At 46.5% G+C, this 24,289-nt stretch overlaps 1 protein-coding gene across 1 annotated transcript; it reads right to left on the bottom strand.

Moving 5' to 3' along the window:
* On the bottom strand, positions 1–24,289 carry GCNT4 (glucosaminyl (N-acetyl) transferase 4; the record flags this gene model as incomplete). Its single annotated transcript, XM_082835296.1, has 2 exons — positions 24,198–24,289; positions 1–1,369 (listed from the first exon to the last, which is right to left on the bottom strand). Exons 1-2 carry the CDS (start codon positions 24,257–24,259, stop codon positions 1–3), a joined length of 1,431 nt encoding a protein of 476 aa, XP_082691422.1. The 5' UTR covers positions 24,260–24,289.

Here is a 24,289-nt window from a genome sequence, read left to right as displayed (position 1 = left end):
TTATCCTAATGTGGTTGTGGCTGATTTAGCCATAAATAACTTTTCTGAAGATAAAGTGATCCACTCTCTCTGCTGTTCTTCAAGCTTTTCCGCCAAGCATTGAATCAAGACAGGGTCCACCTTAGAATCAAATTTATTAGCAAACCAATGTCCATCTTTCATAAGCCACCTTAGTTCTGCTGCTCCATAGATACACACACTTCGGAGGTGAGAGCCAGTACAACTGGGATAGAAAAGGCCTTCTAGATAGTTCCATTTGACCAGGCGGGTCTTACTCTGTAGGTCAGACACATCCTGGGCTGTCCTAGAAATCTCCCCGGGGATTCCTGGTACCCGAATTAAGGTAGCCCAAAAGTGCTCATCAGGCGAGTATGTATCTTTAGACCAGGCAAAAAAGTCTTTAACGAGGGAGCTGTTGAGAACATATTTAACAAATGCTCGACTTACAACAAAATAAGCACTGCCAACAAATATCTCGATGTCATGAGGGGGGGCTTCCTTGGAGACGTTTGTCCTCACTGGTAGTTTCACATATTCATAAGGCACCTGTCTGAGTTCATGGTGATAAGTGAATCTTTCCATCTTAGTGTTAGGGGGTTTCACTGTCTCTAACATATTTGATCCATTGAGTTTCTTCAACTCTGACACTAACTCAAAGTTTGATTTCAAAGGAAAATCCTGCCCACACAGGTTGATAACGTATTTCCACTGAACTGAAGACTTCAGAAGGTCTGACAAGCAATTTAAATCGGCCTGGAGTCTGGAAATGTGTGCATATTGCACAATCTCTAATTTGGAAGCAATGAAAATATTAGAGAAGCACTTAGCTAAATTGTTCATGGCAACTTTGAAGGTATCAGATGATTTACGGTCATAATGGATGCAGTAAATATTGTGCTGGTTGTATATAGCATGGATTAGCCTTTCAACCATAATTGCATCTTTGTGAACAACCAAAGAATAGGCTATTGGGAAGCTTTTCTCCTCCCTTGAAACAAGCTTTTCGTGGTAGCTCCGTAGGGCCTGATAAATGTCACAATCACTGGTCATTGCCACAACATCATCATCATCCAAGTCGATGATGGTTCTTCTTCTTATTTCCAGACTCTTGCCGATTTCCAAAGGCTCCTGTTCATAGACACCTGAACAGTTAATCTCATACCCGATTTCATTCTTAACATGGGTATATTTGTTCTTTACAAAAGGCGAGGTACTTAGTGAGTACTCAACCAAGTAAATGCCTCTTTCAGGGAAGAGGAGGCGTTTCACATTTAGAAGCTTCAACAAGGAGAACAGCCATAGGGTTAGAAACAGGATGAAAACTTTCTGCTTTAGGTGGTATTTAAAACAACATTTGAATGTCTTCATTCTGTAAGAGAACAAAGGAATAATTCCGTTGAAATATGAAGAGAAAATTAGTTCAGTTCAACCAACATCCACTGGGTGCCTACCACACACCAGGCGGAATGCTGGGCCCAAAGATGATTAAAACAAGATTCTTGTCCTTAAAAGAATCCAGAAACAAGGAAATGGAAATAGGTACAATGGTTGTATGTTGTCGCAGTCTGTGTTAACTATACCTAATTTTGAGAGATGTTGGTTACCAAATAGAATGAAAAATAATGTTAACTCCTAAAATAGAGGTACTAAGTATCTTAATTGTCTGTATTTGTGCTTAGCATGTTTGCGGAGGGATTGCTCTGGTTTGGGCAGAGGCCTAGAGAATTGGATGTTGTCAAGAGGTCATTAGAAATGCAAATGACCCACCTGAGGCTAACAGGAATATCCATCTTGATGCTACCTTCAGATCCTGATTAGATCTAGATCTGATGCCAAATGGGGAAAGCCCAGTAAATCACTGCTGTAAACTGAATGTTTGCATCCCCCGCCCCAAATTTTAAGTTGAAACTTAATTGCCAATGTGATTGTATTAGGAGGTGGGGCTTTTGGGGAAATTTTTAGGTCATGAGGGTGAAGTCCGCATAAATAGGATTGGTGCCCTCCCAAAGGAGACCCCAGGAAGCTCCCTTGCCCCTTCCACCATGTGAGGACACGGTGCGAAGCTTGTTGTCTATGAACTGGGAAGCAAGCTTTCGTCAGGCACAGAATCTGCTGGAGCCTTGATCTTGGACTTCCCAGCCACTAGAACGGTGAGAAATACATGTCTGTTGTTGATATGCCTCCCAGTCTGTGGTATTTTATCATAGCTGCCTGCGCGGACTGAGACACCCACCTTCAGAAATAAGAGCAGTGGGCAGACCCCCAAAGGAGCTATAGTAAGTATTAGACACTAAAATTTTATATAGATTATACAAATTTGGTAAACTTGCACATTTCACTTATTTATTTTGTTAGGCCCCATTTCCTCACAGGGATTAGAAATTTAGCCCTTAAGATGAAAAGAACCTGACGCATTGAGAGAAGGCGGGGGCCAGGGGCCAGTTTGGCAGAATCTGTCAGTTTTACGAACCCATCCAGAAGAGCTCATGTGTGCGCAAAGAAGGTGTGTAATGAGAAGCTTCCCTGAAGTTAAGGCTAAAGACTGAAAAGCACTAAAATGCCCTACGGGGCATTGATTAATTACACCCACACCGTGTGAAAAAGCCTGAGAAGAATCTGCACATATCCCTGTGGAACAGTCCCCACTGTAGACTGTGAAACGGAAATAACAAACAGTGTAGAGTGAGCTCACATATGTGTCCAAAAAAGACTATATACACCCAGAAGCCTAGACACAAAGAGCACACGTTGCCAAACTTTTTCTTTCTCTGTCACAACTACTCACCTCTGCTGCTGTAGTGGGAAAGCAGCCATAGACTGTGTGTAAATGACTGGGTGTGGCTGGGCTCCAATAAAACTTTATTTACAAAAACAGGCAGCTGGCTGGATCTGGCCCACAGGCCAATACTTCCAGAAGGACTAAGGATCTGGAGCCTGGGGAGGAGGCGGATTTACTTATCACTGAATAGCCTTTTGGACTATTAGAATGTTGAAAATGATTATATTACTTTAACAGATAAAAATGGGCTACCCAAAAAAAAAAAAGGGCTACCCAACAGAAGGGCATTACATGTGCTTATTTGGGGAGCAGCAGGAAATGGGGAAATCCAGGGAGTATTACCCAGAGGCTCGAGGACAGGAGGGCTGACCAAGCTCCTAGGCCTGCTTCCAGGAGGTTCAGTTACTGAGAACTGGGGAGGTCTGAGGAGCCCACATACAATTTCCTTACACATCTCAATAAATCTTAAACGAGGACATAATCATTGTACCCAATTTCCTTAGAAGAGGTAGCAAGGCATTTGAACCTGTGTAGTTTTCTTTTATACAGATTGATTGAAAAAGCTCTCCTAGGAATGCCATACTCTCATTCACCCTCACTTGAATTACCCTCCTTTAAAGAACCATACCTTATTTATCAACGCTGAACTGTTCCGTAGAATCTGGGTCCTCCCCACCACACCTCAGTCTCTCCTCTGTGGGTTTCTCCGGGGTCTTATTCTTAGCTTACTGCTCTTCTCACAAACACTCTTCCTTGCTTTTGGCATTTCCATGTATACCTTCCATGTATATACATTGCCAACACCTTTATCTTCAGGACCTACGTCTTGCCCAAGCTTCTGACGTGAACATCCAATTGCTTGATAGACATCTCCACTAGATAGCCCATGGGCACTCAACATCAATGAGTCCACAGCCAAACAGGACACCTTCACCTCTCCTGTGTTTTCTGTCTCAGTTTATCCACTCAATGACCCAAGCTCGAAACTCGAAAGCCACCCGACTCTTCCATTTCCTGTACACCCACAGGATCATCTCACAAATACGCCTCAAATTCATCCCTTCTCCTTCTCCATTACCAGGTCCAGACAACATCTTTGCTGAGCAGCATCACACTTACATAAAAGGGCAAAGGTTTCAGTGCCTGCGGATAACCTGATGATATCTCCCCAGACTGGGCCCCTTTCAGGATTTGATAAAAGCTCATTCTCAGCAAAAGGCTTGCACCTCCACCCCTTGTTCCTTCTAACTTGGGGAAAGGAATGCTTTCAGTCAAAGGCAATTCTGGCATGGTGAGTAGGTGAAGGGGCTTTACTTGGACTTAGGACAGGGCAGAATAGGGAGGGCTGCTTGTTTCCCCTGATGTTAAAGGCTGTCCCGGAGACAGACGAGCTCTCCCGCTTAAAGATGTCTGGCGTGGGAAGAAAGTCAGAAAGCAAGGCCTCTGGGCTGTCCCAATTCCCTCCTCTTTCTTCCTTTAGAATTAATTCTTGTCCCTGGCTGGCGAAGCTCAGACACAGGGCCCAGAGCTAGCTCCCCCAGGACTCCTCACAGCGTGCCTGCCGCCTCTCCTTCCCCGGTGCCCTGCGACCCTCCCTCTCTGGGCAGGCAGCCATGGCCTCCTGGCTCAACTCAGACTGTCGACGCACTAGCTGGAGTTGGGAAGTGTGTGCTCCAAGCCTTCTCAGGAGGGGCAGGGAAGCGCGGGTGCAGGAGGTTAGAGATCACAGTTCTCAACCTTAGCTTTTCTCAGGACACAACCTCTGCATGATACCCACAGCCCCCCCCAGCACAGACGATGTTGACATACATACAATGTTGTAGAATGAATGCCTGCATGCTTCTATGTAATGTTCTTTGTTAATTTAATAATATCATTATTATTAATGCAGAGTCACTCAATAGAGTTGTTGGAACTCCCCTGGTGGTCCAGTGGTTAAGACTTCGCCTTCCAATACAGGGGGTGCGGGTTCAATCCCTAGGACTCCTGGTCGGGAAGCTAAGACCCCACATTCCTCACGGCCAAAAAGCCACAGCATAAAACAGAAGCAATAGTGTAACAAATTCAATAAAGACTTTAAAAAAGGTCCACATCGAAAAATTCTTAAAAAAAAAAAAAGTTGTTGCTTGGGGTACTCTTCTACCAAGGGCCAGGGGTGGAGGGATGGGGATGATTTCCAGAGGCGTGACCCAGGTCTGACTGGAGCTGGCTGGGCTAAGACTGGCAATTACGCGGCCACGTCTTTTCTAAAGCCGAAACCAGGGCAGCGAGGTCACCTTCTACAAACACCCCACCCACTCTTTCCCCCTTAAAAGCTCATGGGCAGAGAGCAGGCAGGCGTTCTGCTGCCACGAGGTAGTCTTACATTACGAATAATGCCCCACCCCTGGCAGAAGGGGTATTTCCCTCCCGCCCACCCAGGCAGATGAGGAAGCTGACCTGCTTAGGGAGTTATCACCACATGGGCGCGAGTGCCTAGTGACGACGCAGAATCAAGAAGGAAATGGCAGCAAGGGGTTGATCGCTACATCAGATGAGGTCTATTTGGATAATTCAATAAAACCCCAACAGGGATGCGGAAGGCAGCATTTTCCCCAAACCATCTTCTTTTCCTCTACCCTCCCAGGCATTGTTTACAGTCTTAAAGGAAACAGCAGGCGCACCAAGGTACACCCCAGCTAAGTGGCTATAATTGCGTTCAGGGCTAAATGGCCCCAGCCATTAGCAGCTTTTCAACGAACTCTCGTTCGTCAGCAATTCGCCAGCAATTGAAAACCCACGGCTGTCACTGAGGTACGTGACTCCTAACCCAGGGCAAGAGGGCGAATGGTAAATCACCAACGAACTGGAGGAAGGGTTGTGCACGTGGTTTAGCTTAGGCACCAAGACTGCGGGGCCCACCGTGCATGTTGCAGATGAGGTGGCCTCTGCCCCCCGCCCCCGCGCCCGTCCCGCTCCCTCCCTGCACACCTGCACGTCTTCCCAGGCGCTCACACAGGTGTGTATGTGTGTGGGGGGGTGGGGCACCGGGAGGAGAAGAGAAAGTAGTGTAAGGGCTTCAGGATGCCCCAGACCCGGACATGGATCCCTGGAGAAGCAGTGGCTTTAAGACCGATCAAACTAAGACTGGTTTTCTGGTCTCAACTTGGGGATTAGAAGTGCCCCCGCTGGGGCTGTGAGGGCTCTGGAGCCTGGGTGAAAGGAGTTGCCCGCAGGGGTCTTCAGGGCACATTACAGGTCTTTTCTTTCCCGGCACCCAGCTTGCCTGACTCCAAATCTTGGGGTTTTTCCAGTGTAGTACACAGGACGTGCTGGTGTTTTTTGTTTTGTTTGTTTTTAAGAAAAGAATCCACTAAACAATTTTAGGCAATGTGAAGGAAATGACCTTCACTTTTCTGACCAAAGGAGGAGGTGGAAAGGGCAGAAGGAAGGATAAAGCAGCTGGGAGCAAATAAGACCTTGCTCTGGGCTGAGCTGGAGAAGAGGCAGCCACACGTGGTCCTGGCGGCACAGCCGGGCCTCAGCTTGTGGGAGGCCCCTACACTGGACCCTGGACAAGCCCCTCAACCTCTCCCCATCTCTGTGTCCCCATCAGTAAAAAGACGTTAATCATAGTAACGACCTCAAAGGGCCTTTGAAGTTAAGTGAGGTAATGCATGCAAAGCACGTTGGCACAGTCCAGATCTCGACTGCCTGGTTAATGCAGGTATGACTTTAATACTTTAGAACCAATGCTTGAATGTGTCCATGTAATGCTCGTTGTTAATTTAGTAATATCATTATTCTTAATGTAGAATCACTCAATAAAGAGTTGTTACTCGGGGCGTTGTTCTAGGTACTCCGTATGTAATAACTCAGTTCCCTCCACAGACCAGTGAGGTAGGTACTACCTCCCTCTTTTACAAGACAGGAAACTGAGGCACATGGAGATAAAGAAATTGCCCAAGGTTATACAGAACTAGAAGGTGCTTTAGTTGGAACTTGAACCCAGAGAGTCTTTCTCCAAGGATGAACCCTCTAGGCAATGCTGTCTCTTGGAATATAAATCTAAAAATACTCCTTATTTTCCACATGTTTTAGTCCTTGATTAAAATTTCTCATTACTGTGTCTTATCTAGCTGTCCTAAAGTTGGAACAGAAGTGAACATCAAACCACGTTTGAAGTCCTCAGAACTTCCACCCAGTTTAAGGGCTTATCTAGACAGAGAATCAGCCTGGAGGAATGCTGGCTGATGAACACGTTCTGTTCCTGCAATCAGAGGCTGGCGCCAATCCACATGCCGGTGAAGGAGATCAGTCAATCTCCCAGCCAGTGGAATCCACTAAAGGAAAAGAAAGCGAGCTCCTCCTAAGAAATTCTGCCATCAGTTACGCTTGTATCCTGTCACTGATGATTCACTGATTCACTTGTTCTTGTTGTGACCAGTGACACAGATTGGGCTGAGAATTACTAATTGCTTTAGAACACTGCCTGGGTGCAACGTCTCTCTACGTGGTGAATATTTCCTCTATGGGCCACCTGTAAATTCTTAAAGTTTGCATCATTGTATGTCAGTGTAAAAAACAGGCTTTGAAGAGTTTATTGATTTGGAAATGTCAGAATTTTGTTTCTTTCTAAAGTCTTACAAAGAGTAATCACTTAAGAACACTAATATAGAGATGAGCTCACTCACTCAAAAAAAAAAAATTCTGATCTAGTTGAATAAGCCAAGGTCCTCCTACTGCACCTCTCTGATTTCAATAAAGCCATTGATTCTCCCCTTGGTGACATGCTCATCACCAAACCCAAGGAAAGTTTTGGAGTAAGACCATTCGTGGGAGGATGACTCAGCTGAGATGCACTTCCTCAATGCCCCCATAGCACCTGAAGTCAGCAAAGGAGCAGAAAGGCAGGTTTCTTGCTCTGAGGACCTTACATCTTCATTGTTCTAGAGGGAAGATTGCAAAAGGCAAAGAATTATCGGACTGTGTGCAGCTAAACAGTAAGAATGGTGTCACTGGGTCATTAATACCATACAATATAAATTGAGGACGAACGTCCTCAAATAATAAGAGGTTATAGTTTCAAAAAGGTTTTCCATTCTCTGTTTGTAAAAGTAAACTTTCTTCTTTATTTTCTTAAATCAGGAAGTCAAAATAGTCTAAAAAAGAAAACAAAGCCCACCAGGAATCTGCCACCTGGCCATAGCATTCGGTGGCAGTATGTCCATCCAGACTGTTATAAATAAACATGCCTGTTTTGCCTTCCTTTTTTTTTCTTTGGTAAAAACAAAAAATTTTTTTAAAATTAAAAAAAGTTTTTTTAGGTTTCTTTTTTAAATTAATTTTTATTGGAATATAGCTGATTAACAATATTGTGTTAGTTTCAGGTGTATGGCAAAGTGAATCAGTTATACACATCCACTCTTTTTTAGATTCTATTCCCATAGAGTATTGAGTATTGAGTAGAGCTCCCTGTGCTATACAGTAGGTTCTTATTAGTTATCTATTTTATATAGTAGTGTGTATATGTCAATCCCAGTCTCCCAATTTATCTCCCCCACCCCCGGCTTGCTTTTTAACAAGAAGGCTCACTCCTTAGGCACTGTCTTAGCTGTTTCTTTCATTTCACAATATACTGTGAATGAGTCCTCTTCTAAACTGGGTCTGTGAACTGTTAGAAAGTAAACGATTTCTGAGGTCAACATAATTTTCTATAGGAGAAAAACAATTGAAATAATAGAATTGACTTTTCTGGGCCTTCCCCACCAAAGCTGAATTAATTATCCCATAATTCTGGAAGAAGCTTAGAAGGAAAATCCTAAAGCTGACAAGAACTTCAATGGTGACTGAGTCCAAATTCCTCCTTCTCTAAATGAGGAAGCAGAGACCTACCCATCATTAGACCCTGTTTCACGCTTGGGATGCCGGGAACACGTTCCCCCATTACGTACATGTTTGTATATCCAGCTGCTCCCCCTTAAGGGAGTGGAGAGAAGGGGACCCCTACTCCCCCTACCCAGGCCTGCTCAGGTGGTACTCAGTCCAGCTTGGCTCCACTGCCCCCTCAGCTGAGGCTGTTCTGGCCAAAGTCAACAAAAATCTTCATGCTGCCAGCATCAGAGGACACAGACCTGTTGCTCTCTAATGGTCTATGCTGAGCGCCAGTACCATTTACATTATCTTATGAATTCCATTCAATAAACCTGTGAGGGAGGTACTATCATTGTCTCCATTTTTCAGATTAGGAAACTGAGTCACAGAGGATAAGTAGCTAGTATGTGGAGGAGCCAGGATTTCCAACTGTGGCCCGATTTCAGAGCCTATGCTATTAACCATAATGCGAGGTTGCCATTCCAGTCTCTTGGCAGTAGAAAAACCCTGTTGGTTCTGCATCCAAAATGTAGGGGGAATCCACCCATCCCTTTCCACTGTAACCCAAGCCAGCATCAACTCTTGCCTGTATATGAAGTAAGTTCCTCACTGTCCTCCCTTGCTTCCCTCTAACCCAGGGGTCCCCAACCCCCAGTCCACGGGCCGCACAGCAGGAGGTGGGCGACGGGACAGCGAGTGAAGCTTCATCTGCCGCTCCCCGTCACTCGCATTACTGCCTGAGCCTTCCCCCACCCCGCCACCCTGGTCCATGGAAAAATTGTCTTCCACGAAACCAGTCCCTGGTGCCAAAACGGTTGGGGACCGCTGCTCTAACCCACTCTCTGTACTGTAGCCAAAAGGATTTTTTAAACCCATCAATCACATCACTCCCCCTCCCTACCCCACTCTTACACTTAGACCACCTTCACTTGGGTTTCATTGCACTTACAGTAAAATCAGAAATCCTTTCCACGGACAGAGGCCCAGCCTGTTCCTGCCCCTGCCTTCCTCTCCAACTTCATCTTTTTTTTTTTTTTTTGACATCCTTGCGTGGAGGTTCTGCACAATGCTTATTGGCTAGTTTCTCAGGGGGTTGACAGTAACACTAACACTTCATACATGGCCGAGAAAAAAAAAAAGTGCTTTTTTCCTTTAAAAACAAAAAAATTAAAATACCCAGCATCATAAATAAAGTAGGTTATCGTATCCTCTTATTTTGGATCCCCCCCGACTTTCTGCCTCAAACGCAATAACAGTCCTAGTAGTGCTGGAGCCCGGGGGCTTGAGGTGAGAGGGTGAGGGTCTGCTTCCACAGTTTGCACTGAATTCTCTCCAACTTCATGTTATTCTGCTTTTTTCTTGCTCATTAAGCTCTAAGCAATACCAGCCTTTCTACAAGTTCCTAGAACACCACAGTCTCTTTCCTGCCTCAGGACCTTTGCACTTGCTCTTCTCATGTTGAGATCATTTTTCCCTGAATTCTGGCCTGACTGGCCCTTCCATATCCCTCAAGTCATAGGAGAAATATCCTTTCCTCTGATCGTCTCTGATCACCCTTCTCGAATCTCTTTCCTCACTGTCACACTCTTTGTTTTCTTCTCAGCACTCATCACAGCAGCAGTTACTTTGTTTACTTGTTTATTTTGATCTCTGGGACGGGCCTCATTTACGCTCTACCCCCTGCCCCATGTACATACCTACCTGGCACAGGGTGGTTGCTCAGCAGAACAAAATCAGAAGACCCAAGTTCTATGTGGGCTCCGCCACCAAAAATGCCTCAAGTGTCCCTGGCAAGTCATTGAATGTTGGGTAAGTCTTTATTTCCCAAATGTTGAAGGGGATAATAGTTTTGCTATCCCACAATGCTGTTATGAAAGTCTTATGATACAATGCATGTGAAATAGCTATGGAAGGAAAACTGTGGTATGCAGAAGTCAGGTACTAGGACCTTTACAAGATGAATGATTTTTTGGGAAACCAACATATTGACTTTTTCCCAGTTTTCTAAATAGTGCATTCATTATATTTCTAAAATAGTACATTCATTATTCTCTTCATTCTGACATTCTAATTATTATGTTTTTCACTTCCTGACAACATTTTTTGTTAAAGCCTGAAGTATATTGTTCCCGAAGATGTACATACACCTATCTTCGATTTTGAAAGGTAGGAAGATCGTTACTCTAGTTAAACTTTAGAATTTTTCCCCCAGTCTGCTCAATATTTTTTGAAAGACCGAGAGCCAAAGAATTCCTTTAAAAGACATCCAAGGGCTTCCCTGGTGGCGCAGTGGTTGAGAATCTGCCTGCCAATGCAGGGGACACGGGTTCGAGCCCTGGTCTGGGAAGATCCCACATACCGTGGAGCAACTAGCCCCGTGAGCCATAATTACTGAGCCTGCGCGTCTGGAGCCTGTGCTCCGCAACAAGAGAGGCCGCGATAGTGAGAGGCCCGTGCACCACGATGAGGAGTGGCCCCCACTTGCTGCAACTGGAGAAAGCCTTGCACAGAAACGAAGAGCCAACACAGCCATAAATAAATAAATAAATAAATAAATAAAATTAAAAAAAAAAAAGACATCCAAGAAGAGCAAATGGAACTAGTTCTGTGCATTTACAACCAGCTAAACTGTTTCTGTAACTTTATGCATTGCAGAAGCTGTAAACTTTTCCCCTGAGTTCATTATCTTCGGGGGCAATTCTCTAGAAAGTACAAAACTGCAATGACTTGTTCTAGCATCCCTGTCAGGCAAAGCCATCCCCAGGGACCATGTAAGAAAGTGGTCCTGAGGAATCTGCAGCGATGCAAGTACACAAAACATACCCCCAAACGGGGCCTCCACGGCTCAGTTTCTCCGATCATATGTCCAGTTAAAACTGTCTCACTCAGAGAAATAAGATGCCCCTCTTCCAAAGGGGCTCTGGTTGAGGTCCCTGTGGACCATGTCACAACTGATAGCTTCCTCTACAGGCAGCAGGCTTCTGTTTACAAGTACAAAGACTATGGTCACCGCTTTCCTTAAATGAAGGTCTATCTAACCTGCAAGATTTGAGAACAGAGGTCTGAATAAAAATCCCGGACGGTAATATCAGTCTATCAACCACCTCTTTAGATTATAATTCTTCCAAATAGTAACTTGGCTGGAGCCTCTCTGGTTTGGGGGAGATTTATAGGGTCATTTAAAGTCACGTGGAAAACGAGCAACCCACATTAGGATGTGTTTACCCACGGTGGTCCCTCAAGGTCATCACAAATCTGGGCTTGCAGCAGTAGAGAAAAAAAGTGCCAGATTCAGCCAGCTTTTTATACTCACACCAATTAGGAGACAGCCAACGATTCTGGGCTTTGTTGCATCTGGTCCACAGGGCAAACCTCAAAAGCTGATTGTGTATCATGCTGGGCAAACTATATGGCTAAGAAGTCTTTAGTAGGAAGTCAAAAGGACCAGAAATGATCCTACTGAATGAAAAGTTTTTTATTTTGTAACAATTTATGACCCTCATTATGTTGCAAAACATTGTTTTTCCATAAAAACAAAAACAAAAATGCTGGTGGGGGGGTGGTGAGGTTGGTTCAAAAATACCTGTGCCCTCAAATTTCAGCTCTGATGGTGACAGCTTAAATCAGTTTCCTTCTTTGTAGATATAAAAGGTTACAAAAAAGGTGCTCGTTGATGTATTCAATCGTTATCTTCCAAGCTTTATAAACAGAGAGGTGACATTCCTTTCTCCAGTTCTCTTCTCTGCCTTCCACACTTAGCTAGCCCAATACAGAACCAATATATAGTTTATGTTTTATGTTCTAACTTAAAAGTGTGGCTTTATTTTGGCTTCTTTTTCTATAAAGAGGAAAAACTGCATTGAAAAACATTTAACTCCTTTAAAAAAACAATCACATGTTTAGTGCGCTATAAAGAAAAAAGAACTTCCTCTGCCCAAGGTCTACATGATACGATTTCCACCCCATCTCACCCCACCCCAGAAATTTCTGGAAGCACTTCTTTGGTATTATATGGCTAACTCTCTATTTTACACTGCCGAAATTAATTCCTCAAAGGTTATGCAGCAACTGAAGAGACACAGTAACTGATTTCTACACCTGCATTTAAAGTAGAATTTCCAATGCTGTAACTACATCAGAGGGAGCACAGGGACCCACAGAGGTGAATCAAGGGTACAAATAGCAAAAATGGCTTAAAGCCAGGCCACACTCTCCATGAATGGATTAGATACACTCAGTTTTAAATCATGAGACAGGCTCCTTTGTTTACCTTCTGTGTTCTGCCACTGTGGTGGGGAGCTGAGCTGGAGATTTCAATATGCTTCTGCCCTTCCACTAAAAAATTCTAGACTGGCATCCCTGTCATGATGTTACCATTGAGTCAAGATCTGTATTGCTTGGTTTAAAATGGAGGTATTGTCCCAAGAGTTTGTGTGCACAGAGACACAATAAAGTTAAGACCCAGGAACTTAAGTTAAAGGTTCTGCCAAAATAGGGATTTCAAAAGCAGAGGTTTCGTGTAAAACCAGCTGGCATCTCCTACAAGGAGACGTTCTAGTAATGGTTTTTATTATTATTTGTATTTTTATTGAGGCATTGTTGATTTCCAACATAAGTTTCAGGTGTACAACATAGTGATTCACAATTTTTAAAGGTTATACTCCATTTATAGTTATTATAAAATATTGGCTATATTCTCTGTATTGTACTATATATCCATGTTAACTTATTTATTTTATACATAGTAGTTTGTACCTCTTAATCCTCTACCCATATCTTGCTTCTCCCCCTTCCCTCTCTCCACTGGTAACCCACAGTCTGTTCTTTATATCTGTGAATCTGTTTCTTTTTTGTTATATTCTCTAGTAATGTTTTTTTCTTTTTTTAAAATAAATTTATTTATTTTATTTTTGGCTGTGTTGGGTCTTCATTGCTGCACACTTCTCTAGTTGCTGTGAGCGGGGGCTACTCTTCGTTGCCGTGTGCGGGCTTTGGAGCACGGGCTCTAGGCGTGCGGGCTTCAGTAGTTGCAGCACACGGGCTCAGAAGTTGTGGCTCGGGGGCTGTGGAGTGCAGGCTCAGTAGTTGTGGCACATGGGCTTAGTTGCTCTGCAGCATGTGGGATCTTCCCGGCCCAGGGCACGAACCTGTGTCCCCTGCAGTGGCAGGTGGATTCTCAACCACTATGCCACCAGGGAAGTCCCTCTAGTAATGGTTTTAATTAAGATAACAGGTCTCAACATGTAGGTTTTATTTTCGGCTAATATAATAAAAAATTTAAAAGATTATTTAGTTAAAAACTAAACATCTCAGCAAATTTATATGCCAACTGTACAGAATACAAAAGTAAAAGACTCTTCAGATCTCCAAATGTATTATAATGTTACAATCATTGAAACAGTGTCGCCAGAATAGACAGAGTTCAGTGGGATGAAATTCAGAAACAGATCTAGTAGGTAAGGATTGTATGTATGGCTCTAGTAGAGATGGCAACTGCCTCCGAACATCCATCCTCCCTATCTTCTTTACTAAGAGAATCTCTATATTGCTGGCAGCAGTAACATACCCCTCTAAAAGGCTTTCTCCCCAGCCTCCATTGTAGAGGAGCAGTCAACGAAATACAATGTGGGGTATCTAGGAAAGTTCTTCAAAAGAACCCGATTCGGGCTTCCCTGGTGGCGCAATGGTTGAGAGTCCGCCTGCCGATGCAGGGGACACGGGTTCGTGCCCCGGTCTGGGAAGATCCCACATGCCGCGGAGCGGCTGGGCCTGCGAGCCATGGCTGCTGAGCCTGCGCGTCCAGAGCCTGTGCTCCGCAACGGGAGAGGCCGCAATATTGAGAAGCCCGCGTACTGCAAAAAAACAAAAAACAAAAAACCTGATTCATGGTGGAAAGTGTGCCATTTTTTCTTCCCTTCATCCACTTTTCTGCCTGGAACTTCAACATGATGGCTCACATTGTAGCAGCCACCTTGGCACCATGAAGAACAGACCAGGAGAATATTAGCAACCTCAGCCCCCAAATCCTCAAAGCACTGAACCACCGGCAGCAAATGCCCACTCTGCATTTTTATTACGTGAGAAGAAGCCTTTATATGTGTAAGCAATTTTGTAAACATGCACTTTGAAAGATGACAATATGAAGATGGCAATGCTTCTCTCTCTCTCTCTCTCTCTCTCTCTCTCTCTCTCTCTCACACACACACACACACACACGCACGCAAAATAAAGCTTTAACCAGGTTAAAGTGTCTACTTGAACAATAGTATAATCCTGTATATTGTCAAGTGCAAATGTGTCTCACATGATGCTGAAATTCTCATCTGTCTGGTTTTAGAGGCAGATGGTGGCTTTAGGTAAACCTCTGAAGAAAAGCAAACTCCAAGAGTTACCAATTTAACTCTTATATTGGCATGAACAGAACAGCCTGCTAACCAGGCCTCAGGTAAGCACCACTCAGCTTATGGCACACCTCCTCTTGGTTTTGGCCAGGAGCCCCATATAATCTCTGAAGGTCACCTTGCAGGTTGGCTGCCTTCTTGAGAACTTGCTTGGTTACAAACTTGTTATACATCAAGAGAAAGATATCACTACCATGTAGGGTGAACTCTGTGGCGTAGTTCTTCCCTCCTCTCCTTCCTGCCACCCCCTCGGCTCCCTCCATTTCACCCTCCTGCTTTACCTTTGTATACAGCATAATGGTTTGGAATTTAAGGCCAAGGTTTCTGAATTAAGTTCTGACTACACTAATAAGCTGTCACTAATCTAGTTAGCCCTCTGCCGCCTCATCTGTGAAAGAGGGCCAGGGGCGCTCACTCACATGGATGTGGTGACGACTAACTCAGCTCATGCTCTGGGTATATTTCGGCAGGAAAAGCCAGCGGGCACTTGGGGTGCATTGATGGTAAGGGGTCAAGAGCATTTAAACAGGCAACAGCCAGGGAGGAGCACAGGATAACACAGACCAGGGGCTACTCTGCAAACATGGACTGCGCTTTGTCTGCCACGTGCCAGCCCCACGCCTGCATCCAGAGACCACCTCCAGAGGCAGCAGCAGGGGGTCTCCATCGGGCAGGATGACGCAGAGGCCACATGAAAACCTTCCACATTCTCATGGTCAAGAGGGAATCAGACAGGTGCTCACTGTAATATTCTTACAACTTTTCCATAGGTTTGAAATTTTTCCAAAATAAAGTTGTTGTCTTTTAAAGAGAGAATCATAGGGGCAACAGGGAGTGGGCAGGACTAAAAGCCTTTGAAAGTCCCTGCCTTATATGAGGATTCAGGCGACACATTTTTAGTAGCATGGTTTTAAACATCTTTCGAAGTCTCGTGTCATTGCTGTCTTCTCTCTATAATCTATACTTTCAAAGTGTTACCCCGTTCACTTCTTTGTTGTAAAAATAACTTTTCTTTTGTTGTTCCATACTTAGGAATTAGTTGATGATCATAAAAATATTCCATTATTTTATGGTGGTAAAATATACATAATATGAAATTTACCATTTTAATCATTTAAACCAAATCAGTGGTGTTAAAAAGTCTCTGTTCCTTAGCCTATCCTCGAAAAGCCGTTCCACAAATGTTAGAGAGATCATGGGTGGGTGAGTGGTTGGATAGATGGAAAGATGGGTGGTTGGATGGACGGAGAGGTAGATGGACATGGATGGATCCATGGTTAAAATTTTAACCATTTTTAAGCGCACAGTTCAGTTTGCATTTTATCATCTAGAGATAATTTCCCCAAAACGGTAAGTCACTAGTTAGCATTCGGAAAAGTTTCTATTCTTTAGGGATTCTCTTGCCGTCGTGTTCCTTTCACGTTCCTCCTTCCTGAGCATCTCTCCTCTGGCTCCACATCCGTTCCGCCAGCTCCACAATCTCCATTTCCCCCTAGTAGTATTGTCCCACCATCTAGCCTTCGCATCTTAAGTAAGGTGCCTACCTTGTGTGTCACTCCGCTTCTCTCTCCCGACCCATCTGATACCACATCTTTCTGTCTCCACCTGCCTGAGAGTAGGGCAGGGTGGTGGCTATAAAGGCTGAAGTAAGGGAGAACCCGGAAAAGATGATGGCTGGCAGAGAGAGACCCCCTTGTTGCCCCCAGGCGGAATGTGGGCAGGTGGGGAAAGGCTGCCACAGTGCAAATAGTCCAGCTACGCCACAGTGATGCAGAGAAGAAGGAAGAGAAAAGCAACCTTGGCAAGCACAGGAGCTATGCTAGGCCTCGTTCTTCCTGATCCTGGGGGCACATGCTCGCCCTCTGCTGCCGTCTGGTAGATGACCAGGAGAAATACCAAGCTTTGCAGAGCCTTTGGAAACAAGTCCAACCTATCCAAGAGCAGATAGGCCGACTGTCTGAGTCTGAGCATAGCCAGGAAGCCCTCCTTCAAAGGGACAACCTCGTCTATTCTCCCCTGAACTAGATTAGAAAAACAGAGGGGGTGGGGGAGAAGGAAAAGCAATCAAAGAGTCAGAAGTACAGGGTGTTCATGGAGATTTACTAGAAATTACAAATTTTATAAATTACAAAAATAAGTGCCCTTATCACCCGGCACTTTTTTTTTTTTGCTTGTCATGGTAAGGGAGAATGTCACATCAAAAGCGGTTTGGTAGCATGCTGGAGGAGAAAAGTAGCCTTGGACTTTTTTTTTTTTTTTTTTTTTTTGTGTGTGGTATGCGGGCCTCTCCCTGTTGTGGCCTCTCCCATTGCGGAGCACAGGCTCCGGACGTGCAGGACCAGCAGCCATGGCTCACGGGCCCAGCCGCTCTGTGGCACGTGGGATCCTTCCGCACCGGGGCACGAAACCGTGCCCCCTGCATCGGCAGGCGGACTCTCACCCACTGCGCCACCAGGAAAGCCCGGCTTGGATTTTATTGGGATTTTTTGCAGTTTGGTTTAACCCTGGTCTTTCAAACCAGGGTGAGGGAGGAGGGAGAGGGCTTGGGTAGGATTGGATAAGGATCATGAATGATGGAAAAGTGCAGGATTCCAGGCACTTTTTCATGCCCTCGCAATCATGGCTCAAAAGCATTCTTGCCATAAAATTGTTTTGCTTTTTGACTTTTTAAACTTTTTTTGGTGTGATTATATTATCTAAGTGTACTCCTTTAAGAATCATGTATGAGCACAATTTTACATTAAAAAAAAACATTAGATAACCCGAATCTCTTGGTGAAACATGGACTTGAGCACAAAATTCTTGAGTTCTAGAGCCTGGGTGGGAAGGGCTGTGAGGCAGAGAGGAACGACAAGGCACAATTTTTGCTTCCTATTATTTGGAAATTTCTGAATTCACCTTAATCTGACCATAAATAAGATGAAACTTACCTCTGTGTCACCTACGAAAAAAACCCCAAGCTGATGGTATTAAACATAACAGAGAGAAGCAATCGTCACAGTCCAACTGCTCCTGCCGACATGCTACGGAGATTGTTCTGTGAGGGGCACTGAGGATGGAGTTAGAGAACACGGTGCCACACGGGGAAACCGTGCGAGGGGCACATCAGAACAGCAGTAATTTAAATGCAAACAACGATGGGACTGATGATAATTATTCTTCTGATTTTAGCCCCACAAGGTCTGCAAAAGATGCCAAGCTTTTAAGCCTCATTAACTGTGACGAAGGCCTCGGACAAAGAAGCTCATATGATTAAATTCCTCAGGCCAGGACATCAGCAGACACATTGGCAGAGGACTCAAAGGTTTACGTGAAAAAGGACAGAAATGGGACTCAAATAGATCTGGACAGACGTGGATCTAGTAAGACGAAATTTAACAGAGATAAATACAAAGGCTGACACTTAGGTCCAAGAAATCAACTGCGTCACACCAGATGGAGAAATGTGATTTAACAGGAGCATCTGGAGAGAACAGTCCAGTGTTCTGGCTGACCCTGCTTGGGAGGAGTCCCAGTTCGTTTGGTAGAGACTGCCAAAAGATTTTTTTTTTTTTTGCGGTACGCGGGCCTCTCACTGTTGTGGCCTCTCCCGTTGCGGAGCACAGGCTCCGGACGCGCAGGCTCAGCGGCCATGGCTCACGGGCCCAGCCACTCCGCGGCATGTGGGATCTTCCCGGACCAGGGCACGAACCCGTGTCCCCTGAATCGGCAGGCGGACTCTCAACCACTGCGCCACCAGGGAAGCCCCAAAAGATTTTTAAAAGGCAGAAAAACCAAACCAGAAACCAAACCAGTGTGGTCCTGGACAGCGTGAGAACCACAGAGTTGCAGAACGTGAGAGCCTAAAGGGATCTTAGAGAGCATCTTCCATCAGTGTAGACTGTGGGACAGAGGACCGGATGGGTCTGTGTCTGGGTACAACCCTCTACTAGGATACTGTCTCACAGAAGGTAAGCAGCACAGTGAGAAGTGAGTGACCACAGGATGGAAATGGAAGTTTAAGACGAAAGAAGTGAAAACTCAACAGGAATGAAAGCTGGCTCCAAATATTAAATCGTGGGCTGCTGGGCCCCATCCCCAGAGGTTCTGTTTCAGCAGGTCTGATGGTCGCAGAATTTGCATTTCTAACAAGTTCCCAGGTGACATGCAGCTGGTCCAGGACCACACTTTGAGAATCACTGTTCTAAGTAACAAAATCATTGTTTTTGTTTTGTAATATATATATATTTCTAAGATTTTACTAAGATACAATGGCTTATTTCCCAGTAAGTCCAAATTAGGAAGAATTTATTGGTTCTAAAACACCACACATTCGTATTTAAGATTATGCTCTTTTTAAAATTTCATATTGTTTAGCAGAAGTTCTACCTTTACTTTCTGACCCTTAGTGTTTCTTATTAGTTCAGCTTCATAAAGCAGACTTCTGCTTCTGCTTCTGTTTCTGGCATTTTATATAATAGGTAGTTTCCCTCTGGTCTTCTTCCACTTTTCCTGTATTTTTCTATTGTGTTCAGCAAACCAAGCTTCATTACATATTAAGATGTGACCTGCTTTTATCAAATGGTATCTGATTTCCCACATCTTCTAAAATAGTAAATATTGACCCAATCCTTTCCCCCAAAGCCCACCTGAGCACACTGTGCCCAGGGGCCCATTAGATTTTGAAGCAGCTACATTCAATTCCTGATTAATTTAATTTGATTTTATATACGTGAAGCTTCAGCCTTTAGATCCCACTAGGAAAATTACCAGCATATGGAAATGCATATAAAATGACATGCAAAGCAATGCAAATTAATATAAAACATACATCTCTAAATTGCTTGGGAAAACTCTGTAAGCCTTGACATTGATATTATCTGTTTCGCTTCTTGTACTCTGACAAGCAGTGACTGGATCCTTTTACTACAGTTAATTTTATGCAGCAACCAGCACCTGACACTTGTTGACATGCTAAGTGGGAGGTGACCCTGTCTGTGAGTCAGGCAAACGGGATCCTGGCCTTAACTTTGCCACTATTTGGCTCTAAGGCCTTGGATAGGTTTTCAAAATTCTGAGTCTCAGATTCTGCATCTGGAAATGATGGAAATGACATCATCATCATAAAACCACCAGCACTAAGGCTTACTGAGCATCATTATGTGCCAGGTACAATGCACACAGGCACACACTATACATAATGATGCACACACACATGTTGTGCACACACGATGCACACATGCCTACCTTGTGCATACATCGTGCACACAGGCAATCCTCACAACCACCCCCAAGAAGGTACCATAGAACGTGTACCCCTTAGATGTGGTGCCGTTTCAGAGACTAGGAAACCAAGGCAGAAAAAGGACAGGAAACTTGCACAAGGTCATAAGCTAGGGAGTGGCAGGGCCAGAGCCAGGGGCCCTCGGCAGTCACACTCCAGGGGCCACTCTTAGCTACACTGCAGCTCTGTTTCATGATTTCCATCTATGTTTCTCCTAATCATTAAATTTCATGATCTACAAAGTAAAACTTCAAATTTCACCGTCATATGGGCTTCAAAATATGGTTTCAGTAGATGGTGATGGTTTATGTTACGTGAGTTTGATATCAGAATGGCAGCGCAATCATACTCGTTTTTTACCTACCACTCCACGAGTGGAAGGGTGGGTCCAGAGATATCCTGTGTGTTCCACCTCTCCTCCTAACTTCCTCCATCCCATTCACATATAAATATGCACGAGCCTCTCTCATCTTCAAAAAGCCATCCCTCCATCCCACTTCTCACTGGAGGAGTTGCTTCCAGGGAGTTAAGTGTGGTGGCCACTGTTAGTCCTCAGCCCCCCAGCACACACACACTGGCATCACGCGAGGTGCTCACTCCCACTACAGTTTGGGCTGAGACTCAGCACCGCTGCCCTGGTTTTCCTCCCACCTCTCCCCATAAAGATAGGGGCTCTTTTCCAGGTCACCCCCAATTTACCCCAGCCTTAAAATAACACCCCAATACAGATGACCCCCAGCTTCTTTGGAGGGTCTGCTTTCTCCAGCCACTTATTAAGTATGTTCACTCAGGAGCCTCAAAAGCAGCTCACACTCAACAAAAGCAAATGTGTCTTTCCTCCCCCAAGCTGCACCTCCTCCACATTCCTTTGTGAATGGCAGCACCCATCTACCCAAGGGCTGGAAGTCCAAACTTAGAGGGAGTCCCCCGCCCTCTCATACCTTACAGTAAACTAGTCAAGTCACTCCAGAGTCTATCCTGAATCTACCCACTTGTGTCATCCTCACTGCCCCTGCCTCAGATAGACCTCCAGGCCCCTCATACGCCCCATCCAAACTAGCCGTGTCTACTTCAGGGGCTCCTCAAATCCATTCTCCACACAGCACCTGCAGTTTTGTTTTGAATCTAAAACTCATCAGGATACTTTCAGGTGTGAAACCGTCTTGAGAATCAAGCCCACAAAATGGCCCCAAGGCTTGGCATCAAGCAGCCCTGGCACCTGCTGACCTCGCCTGGCGCCATTCTCCCCTCAGGTCACACTGGACCTCTCCTTTCCTTGGACTCTCCCTGCTCTGCCCTCCTCTGGTCTTGGGGTGCCCTCTTTCCTGGGGTGAGAATACTTGCCCTTTCGCCTCCGCCTGCTTAGTTTATGCAGCTCCTACTCATCCTTCGGGTCCACCTTAAATCTCCCCAAGAAGGCTTCCTGCCTCCCCCCAGACCAGTGAGCTACCTCTGTGCTCCCACTGCACCCTAGTATGGGCCTGGCACACAGTAAGTGCTCACTAAATTTGGATGGACGGATTGGCTTTTCAACCTCACATCATACAATCTGTCTTATTGCTTTCTTCCTGCATTCAAACCTACAAAGGCCCAGGTCACCAAGTCATACTCCCAACAGTGGTGGCTCTGCTGTCAGTCATTCTCAAGGGAGCAGATACTGGGCACTGCCACGTACAGTCTCCACCTGCCCCCCCCCTCCCATGACCAAGCTCATTCAAAGTCAGGATGATAACTATTTATTGCCTGCCTATCCCAAGGGTACTTAATGTGATGCCATCAAGTGCCAACTTGACTTATTGCCCAACTCCGCCATTCACTCCTATACCCCTCTGGGCAGACATTGCAGTATTTAGTAAATCTGCTTCTCAAAGGAACACTTCTCACCAACCCCCCTCCCCCAAAGAAACTCTCCTTTCACTCAGTGCGACACAACCTGATTCTATGGCTATAGATTCTCTGCAAATACAAGTAAGATATAAGATATGATTCAATAGCATCTTAATCGGTCATTTCTCATAGACAATTGATTCTTAGAAAGTGCAGCAGAGGAACTGCTCTCTGCAACAACCCACTTACTTTTAAAGATTTTACTTCCTCAACACACCATCAACAAAAGCTATCAAAACGGACAGCTAGGTTCTAGATTGTCTTAGACTGATAGGTGGTTTAATAATAAGGGCATGCTTCTGGAAGATCAGAAGGGGTGACTCCTGTCTACCAAATCACATGGACACTTAATTTAATATCATCCCCAACTCCCTTAATCTTCTGGTTTGCTGCTTTTCAGTTTAAAGGAAGAGAAGAGGAAAAGACAAGTGCCTAAGGGCTAAGGCCACTCTCCCTTACCCAGAGAGGGAAATACAAGGTTCCCGGCTAAAACAAGGAAAACCTCCCCCAGGCAGGAAAGCTCTGAAATTTACAAAACAATACCCACCCACTAGCACTTCTAGCCTAAGTTAAGATGGTAAACTGACTCGAGAGCTCAGACCTCATGGCTCGGATCCTCGGAGGCTCCCAGCTCGATGGAAGAGGTGCCGCCACCTCACAGGGGGACGATCCGGGCCAGCTCTGCGGCACGAAAACTTGACCTTAAAAAGCGCAGAAGCTCGTCCCAGCGGAAGGCGCGGCCGGTGGGACTGCTCCGCAGCTTCTGATCCCCAAACTATTAAGAGACACCCCACTCCCACCTGGCCCTAAAGGAGAAGCCACGCCAGCAGCCCGTTCCCGCGCCACGCGTCCGGCTCCCGCACACTCGCCTCCGCCGCCCACAGGCAGCGTGGCCCGGCCCCGCGGGTGCAGGGCTGCGGAGAAGCAGGGGTCGCGATTCCGGCTCGGCACGTTCCTCGCGGAGCCCGCCCCTCTGCGCCCCTCACCTGGGCGGCTCCAAGTGGCCAGGAGACCAAGACAGCGGGACCCCTGACCCCGGAAAGGGCGCGTCCGGGAGCCGCGTTCTCACCGCTCGGGGAGAGTCCCAGGAAAACCCTGGTGCGGACGCGCCCCGGGGCTCCCGGCCTCGCCCCGCTGCTCCCGGCCTCCCCGCCGGCCCTGCCCCGAGAGCCCGGGATGCGGGCGCCGTGGCTCCGTCTCCCAGGACACCCTCACGCTGACACGCGCTGATCGCCCGGCAGCCCGCGGACCTCGGACAACTTTACAGCGTCCGGCCGCCGGCGGGGCCCCGAAGTCAAAGAGGGCGTGCGGCCAGGCCAAGGCTCAGCCCGCTAACCCGCTGCGGCTGCCCCGGGCAGCCTCCCTCCGTCCTTCCCTCCCTCCCCCCCCACCTCGCGAGGGACGCGGCGCCCAAGTCTTCCCCTGCTGGAAAGTGAAAGTCGCGAGGAGGGGGTCCGGGCGTCCCGGCCATCCGCGGCTGGGCCAGGAGCCCCGCACCCCGGCCCCGCGCGCTCCTTGCTGGACTGCGTGGCCAAGTGGACTTACGAAAGGGAGCGGGGGGAGCCCCGAGCGCGGAGTCCCCGCGGGTGCAGGAGCCGCTGCGGCGGGGCCGCGAGCTGCGCTGCGGACTCCGGGTCCCGCGGCGGCGGCGGCGACTGGCTCCCGCCTCCTCCTCCTCCTGGTCCTCTGCCGCCACCTCGGCGTCTCGCCCTGCTAGACAGTGGCTCTCCCTCGGCCGGGGACTGGAGAGCGCCGAGCGGCCCTCGTGACGTGGAGGGGAAGGAGGAGCGCCTCCGCCGCGCTCCCTTAGAGGGAGCTCCCGCCCCTGCACTCGGGGGTCTAGGCTTCGCGCTTGAGACAAAGTTCCCAGGCGGCGCGTTCCGCTCTCTGCCGCTGCCCTGAGCGTCAGCCAGGTTCGGTTCCCTCCCCACATTAAACAGCAAGAAAGTCGAGGTCTGGAGAGCTAAGTGACTTGCCCAGAGATGCTCAGGGGGCGGTGACAAACCAAACACATCTGCGACTCCTTGCTTTTCCCTCTGCGAGGCTCCGGTCCTGCAGGAATCGCCTCGCTCTCATTGGTAAGACCAGGATAGTGTCCCACGCAGC

Source organism: Leucopleurus acutus (assembly GCF_964270905.1).
Source record: "Leucopleurus acutus genome assembly, chromosome: 3".
Classification (NCBI taxonomy): Eukaryota; Metazoa; Chordata; class Mammalia; order Artiodactyla; family Delphinidae; genus Leucopleurus; species Leucopleurus acutus.
The sequence above is the reverse complement of the archived record's forward strand: the minus strand, read 5'-3'. Positions and strand labels throughout refer to the sequence as shown.